Source organism: Lycium ferocissimum, chromosome 5 (assembly GCF_029784015.1).
Source record: "Lycium ferocissimum isolate CSIRO_LF1 chromosome 5, AGI_CSIRO_Lferr_CH_V1, whole genome shotgun sequence".
Classification (NCBI taxonomy): domain Eukaryota; kingdom Viridiplantae; phylum Streptophyta; class Magnoliopsida; order Solanales; family Solanaceae; genus Lycium; species Lycium ferocissimum.
The window spans coordinates 8,642,524-8,650,426 of record NC_081346.1 but is presented as its reverse complement, the minus strand read 5'-3'; the positions used below and the strand labels follow the sequence as shown (position 1 = coordinate 8,650,426).

The window sequence follows — 7,903 nt, the reverse complement described above, 5'->3', positions numbered from 1 at the left end:
TTGGTGGTTATATAACCAACTTACGGGAGAGAAAAGGTAACAAAAATCTGTTAAATTTTCCTCATCACTCATGCTCCTCGTCTGATCTTTTCCTCTTTCTAATTCTTATTCTCTCTCCTCCAAATTCTAATTCTTCTCTCATCTTAAATCTCAGGTACCAATGGCTGTGGCGAATCACTCCCAATCTTTCTAGTTTAGTTTTATTCAGTTTAATTTCCTTTTGTAGTTGCATTCCATTTCAAATATATAAAAACCAGAAAATTGTCCCAAAGGTGCTCGATTCTATTTCAATTTAATAGATAATTTCAGATCTGTGTTCAGATCCTTACACAGACATATATTGAAGTTAACTATGAATCTAATTTTAGTAACACCAAAAAAAAAAAAAAAAGACATCGAAATACGACCTTCTAGCTAATCGCCATTGGGTTCTGGGTCATTTCTTGGGCTCCCTCACATTTTATACATACTCCAGAAGACCTCAGCTAACTACATTTGCACATCTTATTTATCTGTAGTAGGAAGGAAAAGTTACATGGTTGAATTTCTATTCGTTACTTCTGTACAGCTGTCAAGCTAACAAGATTTTATGTGGCCATTCTCAAATATACTCATCGAATAAATGGATACAAACTCATTGCTGGGTCACAACGGCATTTCGGTTACAGAGGTTGTAACCAGAAATATGAGAGCTAAAGGCAAAGGCTATAAAAGCCAGGAAAGACACCCCTATAGATGCAGATGCCATCTCTGTAAACTCATCTTTTCCCCAATTTGATATCCAGTCATATGCCCTCGTTGCAGCTGAAGAAGATGCAGACATAATCAGATAAGCCAATATCTGCACAGGTACATGCAAAAGCAAAATTATTACGAGCAAATCATACAAAAAAAACAACAGGAACACTGCGAAAGAGAGTTATGAACATGGTTTAAAACAGTTCTCCAATTACCAATATGAACTGAGTAAGAAATTCTGAAAGCTAAGTGTGTATTCTACTATTCTAGGAGGGTCAGCATATGTATATCTCCATTCTCTTTCATACATGAAGTTACAGCTTGGACTCTGCTAGTTTTTCCATTAGTACTAGAATTGTTCAAAAACAACATTCCTGTCCCGAGAACCACAACATGCGTAAACATGCTACAACCCAACATCTCCTAATAAGGTTTCTCCCTGTGGAAATATGAAGATGAGTATAATTTTGTAAGCTGGCGTGTATGCCAATTGCTAGGAAATATCTCACATGTGATACAGGTTTACCAAACATATATGAAATTTTGAAACTCAACAAAGTAAACAAAGAAAGATTTGATACCATGTTTGATGTCTTTCAAATAACATGTTCAGGAACATTGTCAGACGTTTACAACTCACACGTTCTATGTTGTGTTGGATTTAAAACGAAGAATAGAAAAATGAAGCAGGGTATCATTAACAAATTAAGAGGGTCATCAAATTTAGTAAAGCAAATTAAGAAAATTATCACATCTGATGCTTCTAGGTATCGAGATCACTCTATTAAGTAGTATACCCCGCGCATAGCGGAAAGGCACAAAGCTTTTTTTATGCTTCTAGGTATCACTCTATTAAGTAGTATAATTTGCTAAAAGGACAAAGCAAAGTTTAAATACCATTGAATTTTAAGTACTTCATAAAAAAAATTCATTAATTTGAAAGTACTTATATAGTTTTTTGGTTAATACAAACTTGAGTAATAAGACATAATTGTCAAAACGTCCCCTGGAGACTGAAGGCAGACCTATCTTCATCTACATCAGTGTGAAATCAAACTTCAAAATGAAAGCTTTAATCATTAAGACGTGAACGGAATGATTTGTGCTGTAAAGCTTATTCATTGATATGTAATACTCAATTCATATCAAGATAGTTTCATACTTCAGTATACAGCAGAGCTCTCATGATAACAATCAAATTGACCAGAAAAATTAGGACGAGTGAAGCATAGGTCATCAGCCCCCCGACAAGTAAGGAAGTATAGTAGATGACTGTCAAAGAAAAAAAAAAAAAAAAAAGTAGATGACTGTCTCCGTTTCTTTCAATTATCGCGTTCAGCCCGCCAGCTTCTCTTTTTAGCATGACCGTCATACTATGAATTTAAATTCATTGTAGCGCTTATCCCTGATAAAGGGTGGGTTCCCCTCTGCCATCTTCTCTCATACTAGTGCAACCACACATGCTCATGGTCTTTAATTGCTGAACGAGGTAGTGTAAATTGTAAATGAGGGATTGAAAAGATTTTCTTCAGAAGAGCTGAATCTTATCTGCTAGCTCCTAAGATCAAAAGTTTTTCTTCAGCATAAACCATAGACAAGGACTTTGGCGGAATCTGATCTAATAAGATGCTCCTAAAAGCTGGACTATTTGAAAAGGTCAATTATTACCATACTTCTCCAAACTAGCAGTTATTTGATCTTTGGTAGAGTGAAGTCATCATGACTTACACCCTCCTATCCAGCAGCATTTTAACAGCCACTATGAAAAAGTAACATGCAACACAAGTAACCAATAATAAACTAGAAATAGGTGTTACCCAAGTAGACAAAGTTCAAAAGTTATTACTTGCCTGATCCATTAAGAAATCAAAATGATATCGAGTGTGGTGAGAGAGAAAGTGTTTCCGACTTGCCAGATTGTAAATTAGATCAAACGCTTGAAATCCAGAATACACAAATCCAATAATATTAACAGCAACGCAATACCTGTGACATAATATAAAAGATCCAATATCACCAAAAGCCATGGGAAGTAGTTCTAGGAAATAATAAATGAGAAATAGGCAATGTCAACTGAAGAAAGAAAGAACAGCAAATCTCTTTGCATCAACCACAAATAACATAATTTTCTTCAGCTGAAAGAGAAAAATAAATTCTGTCTACAGCTAAAATCCATCAGCGCACCGGTACTTATGACAAGAAGAATCTGGTGTTACATGACAAGACACAACATTTCCAAATAACCAGTGCAGAGTACAGTGGTTCCACGGACTGCTACATGACATAAATCTGACTTTTAATTATTTGATACTCATATCGAATGAAGCAAAATCCAAGTACAGCGGCCCTATTTTGAAAACAGAAAATTTATAATAAATTGGGCATACAGAGTTTTAATTTGATGAAAGTAAGTCTGATCTGCCTCACTACATCGAAATATATATGCAAGGCCAGTAATGTAAGTTTTGGTGACATAACGTAGTGGAATAGTTGTAGTTTTTTTTTTTTTTTTTAAATTATGACAAGGGAACCCACAGCCACTACCCTTCAGGTGCGCACAAGGTAAACCCTGCTACTGCGCAATAGCCCTTAAATCACACAGGAGAGATAACCCGCACTAGACAAGCCCCGTGCGATTAGCTCAACACAGAAGGCAAATCCCCTGCTGTCGTATGCAAAGGGTTTCGAACCTGAGACCTCCATCACGGAAGCCCCATTCTCAACCAACTGAGCCACCCTTGCTGGTAGGGACATCATCACTTTCTTCTGTTTAAGAACTAATGAAATGCATACTTATACTGTTATACAAACCGGTTGTCTATTGCTTCATGTAATGATAACTTGAAGAAAGATAAAAACAACAAATAGCCCTGACTCTCCCCACTAAACTTGCACTTTTGGTGCAATAAGCCTGAAGGTCCATGAACTAAAGCTGTAACTAATAAATAACCATTAGCATGAAATTCTTGTTCACAATATTCACTGAGTGAATAGCACTAAAATCAGTAAATTAGTACTCCCTCCGTCCCAACTATGTGACACCTTTCGAATTTCGAGATTCAAAAAAGTCTTTCTTTGACCGTAATTTTTTATATATCTTTTGAATTGTCAATTATTGCGAACTTATAAGACATTTTCGTAGTTTCCAAATATGTAAATTTTATTTAAAAAGACTTAAAGACTCCATGCCCGAAATCACGGTCAATATTAAACCGAAAATTAGACTACCAAGCAGCTTCCAACAACAACTGATATGCAAATAAGGAAAAGAAAATCTCAACCTGTACTCGGTGTATCGATCAAAAGAGTCACCACTCCAACCTTGAGTTTTATCAGCCGCCATAACAGAGAACGAAATCAAGCACAAAGCAAACTCACAAACCCTAAACCCTAGGCCCGCCTTAGTCAACATCAATTCCCTCTTCGTACGCCCAGTCCTCACAGGCGAGCTCTCCTCACCACTTTCCACGTCAGCACCACCACGAACCGGTGTTCGCACCTTAGTAGTAGCTACTACATCCTCCCTAACAGCCACCCTATTAAAATACAGCTGATCTTTGTTTGTGTTTTCCGGTTTGGGAGTATGTGGATCTCTACGTGGTGAGTAGTCGACTGAAACAATGGAGCCCTTTGAAGAGAGAGACTTGGTTGTTGTTGTTGTTGTTGTTGGGCGGTGATTATTGCCAGGTTCATCGAAAGGAAAAGGTGAGCGGAGAGGGGAGTGGAATGAGTCCTCAGACATTGATCTGTGGCTTTTTTGTTTATGGAAATTCGGGTAGTGATGATTGCTGTGATTGGAGTTGGAGTTGGAAATGGAATTCGATTTCTCCATTTTTTGAGTTTCCCCGGGAAGAGTTTGCGCTTTATTTATTTAGAGAGGAAAAGGAAAAAAGTAGGAAAATAATGGAAGTGCTTTTGTTTGGTAGGAGTGGAACTGCTTTTAGTTGTTTACTTTTTAAAAAAAAAAAAAATTGTTTATTTCTTGGCTTAATACATTTACTAGCCTTTGATTTGTCAAGAATTTTATCTAAACGCGCGAATTATGATTTGTTTCAATTAAACACGTGATAAAGTATTTTTTAAAACACTTTCGATTCAAATTTTGAAATTTTTTTGTTCGTTTCTCAAGTATTCATTACGTAGATAAGTTAACCACGTACTTAAAATAAGTCACTTTCCTTTGATTATGGACATTCGCCTTAATAAGACATAAAATCTCAGGAGTTCTCTAATTGAGGCTAATGTGTATAATTAAAATAGATGACATATTTTATGTGTTTAACTTAACAACCTCATAGATGTTTGAGAACATGCATGAATTTTTTTTCAAAATTTAAACAAAAAATATCTAATATAAATACTTTATCATGTGTTCAGATAATCAATTAAAATAGATCATAATTTGAGTGTCTAAATAAAATCGCTGGCAAGTTTAAGGGGTGGTAATGTATTAAGCTTTACTCCTTTCTATCTCTCTGTTTATTCATATTTCATTGTTACCGTGGGTGTGTCCCCGTGGAGTATACTTGCTGAGATGGCTAGCAATGGTTAGTGGATATATAAAGCTAACTATGGTCCGTCTTCGTAAGGATTTTCAGCTCCACGCTATGTCTGCATGAATCTTCCTGACAATTGATTCCTTACGCATAGTGTCATAAATCGCATTTGCAGATTAAATCACGATGACGTTTGTTTGCACCTCTTATTAACTTTTTATCATACGGTACAATTTTGGCTTAACACCCCTCAAACGATAACTGAACCTAACCCCCGATACTTGGCTTTTCTATAATTGGTTAGATTTACCGTCACTTATTGCACTTGAATATGTGAGATCATTAATATACACTTCAGCAAGAAAGGATTTTTTCGCTCCACATGAATTCAGAATCTAGACATTATAATTCTACGTTAGAAACATAATTAATAGGGCAACGGGTCAAATTTACCCTCCAAGTATGATTTTTAGTTTAAATGTGCCCTCCTTCAAACTTTGGGATCAAATTTGCCCTCCCCGTTAGGATACTTGATAAATTTGCCCTTATATGGATGGAAGTCTGATTTGGACTCCACAAAACAAAACGTTAGATTCACGCAGGCTCCACGTAAGCTCGCAACCCCAATTATTTTAACCAGTAACTTATTTCCCCATCCCAATTCTCTTAACCCGTTTCTATGCCGCTGGTGCTATGCTACTGGTGTTATGGTGTTTCTGTATCATGCCATGTTTGCACTAAAAATTGGGTTAAGCTGCTCTTTTAGGTGTAGTCATAGTACCTCCGTATCATGCAATGCAACACTAACTCCATGCATTTGGCAGCAAACTTAAAAGGGTGGTTTCTATGCTCTGACTAATAAATCATGAGAAGTCACAAGTGGTGTTGTTCAATCAAAAAAACTTGCTTTATATTGCACTTTAATTTCAAATATTAAAGGGTTGCTTTTACCTTTGACTAACTACAAGAGATTCTGATTGTTACTGCCTTACTGGGCTTTCTTGCATTGAGCGACTGTAGAATTAGTGTAAATTACTCCTTAATACTCTTGAAGTCCTTGTTTATTTTGTGCTAGGATAGTGTTTCCTTCATTTTACTTTTCACATTTACTTGGAGAATGATACCTTTCGTATGTGCTGCAATGTTGATGAAAATCGATAGGAGATTAGGATATGAAAGTGGCTGATTTTGTCTATCATTGATCATGGCATTGTCTAAGCAAGTTTTAATGCAAATATATTTATTTATTTGGCATTGTCCATTTCTGTACCATATCTAGTGAGAATCTAACCTCCAAGAAATTAGATTCGCTGGAGTTCCAAATCCTTCTTAGTATGTTACTGTAAAGGGGGTATTTCCTCTCTTTCTAAAATAAAATGAACCAGGCTTCTATGATTTTATGGGATGGGGAAACGGGTTATGAGTTACAGGTTAAAATAATTGGGGTTGGGAGCTTACGCGGAGCCTACGTGGATCTGATGTGGCTAATTTTTTTGTGTTGTGGAGTTCAAGTCAGACTTTCATCTATATAAGCGCAAATTTATCAACTATCACAACGGAGGGCTTAAATTTCGATCCCAAACTTCATTGTACATAAAATTTAAACTATAAACCATATTTGAAGTATAATATTGACCCTCTGCTATTAGATACTCCTAATATGTATAGTATTAAAAATATAAGTCCAGTCGAAAGCTACGAGCTCACGAGCTTTGTCAAATCTGTAACTTCTATATTACAAGAACACAAGGTAGATTGTTGTAGTATCTTGGATCAACAAAGTAAGCAGCTATTCATATATTTCAATGAACACGTGTGGTACGGAGCTTTAAGAAGCCTCATTACACTAAGAAAACAACCGGGTTAAGAAACAAGGTGTCCACTTTTTGACTACAGCAAAAAGAGATGATAGTCATGAGTAGGTATATTTGCCGCATTAAGCTAAAGGCTCCTAATAAAGTGAGAGGCTTTACTTTATATTTATCAACTACAAACCTCTAAATCTTTTTTGAGGGCCATAAAAGAAAAAAGCAAAAAGTTGTGTTCATTATCCTCTACTTGCTTTAAGTCACTATCAAACACACTCAAACGTATATTTACGAGTCCCTTTCTTCAATTGGTTAAAAGAGCTTTTTAATATTAGAGAAAAGACATCATTTAACCCCTGAACTTGTAAAAACTCGCCGTTTAAACTAAACTTAACTTCTATTTATTTACCCCTTAACAACTTACGATTTAATTATCTTAAAGTGCCCGCACACTGAGCCGAATTTAAATTAGTGTTAGACACGCGGCCTAATTGGTCCACGTCATTTATTAATTTCAACTTATTTTTACCCGTTCCCACATAAAACCCGACCCCCCAATTAACCCGACCCACCCCCAATTAAAATTACCCATCCCAAACAAAAACCCAACACTTGCCCAATCGTCACTTTTCCCCTTTCCACTACACAACCAAACCTCCACAAACCGATCATTTCAAAGTTAAAATCCGAAAATATACGTAAATCTTGTCAAAGTTTCCCGAGTGATATTGAAGATTGTTGCCACAAAGGTACACGATTCTTGTTGTTCTCGTTAGGGTTTGTCAGATTTCGATTTCTCGTTGCAAAAAATTAATCTTTAACTTCGTTTTCTTTTTTTTTCTTTTTTTTTTGGTGTAAATG

General features: G+C 36.0%; 1 protein-coding gene across 1 annotated transcript; it reads right to left on the bottom strand.

Annotated features, from left to right (window-relative positions):
* Positions 1 to 581: 581 nt before the first annotated feature.
* On the bottom strand, positions 582 to 4,585 carry LOC132055828 (CASP-like protein 4A3). Its single transcript, XM_059447825.1, has 3 exons — positions 4,020 to 4,585; positions 2,589 to 2,724; positions 582 to 841 (listed from the first exon to the last, which is right to left on the bottom strand). The coding sequence occupies exons 1-3, from the start codon at positions 4,568 to 4,570 to the stop codon at positions 635 to 637; spliced, it is 894 nt and encodes a 297-aa protein (XP_059303808.1). The 5' UTR covers positions 4,571 to 4,585; the 3' UTR covers positions 582 to 634.
* Positions 4,586 to 7,903: the final 3,318 nt, after the last annotated feature.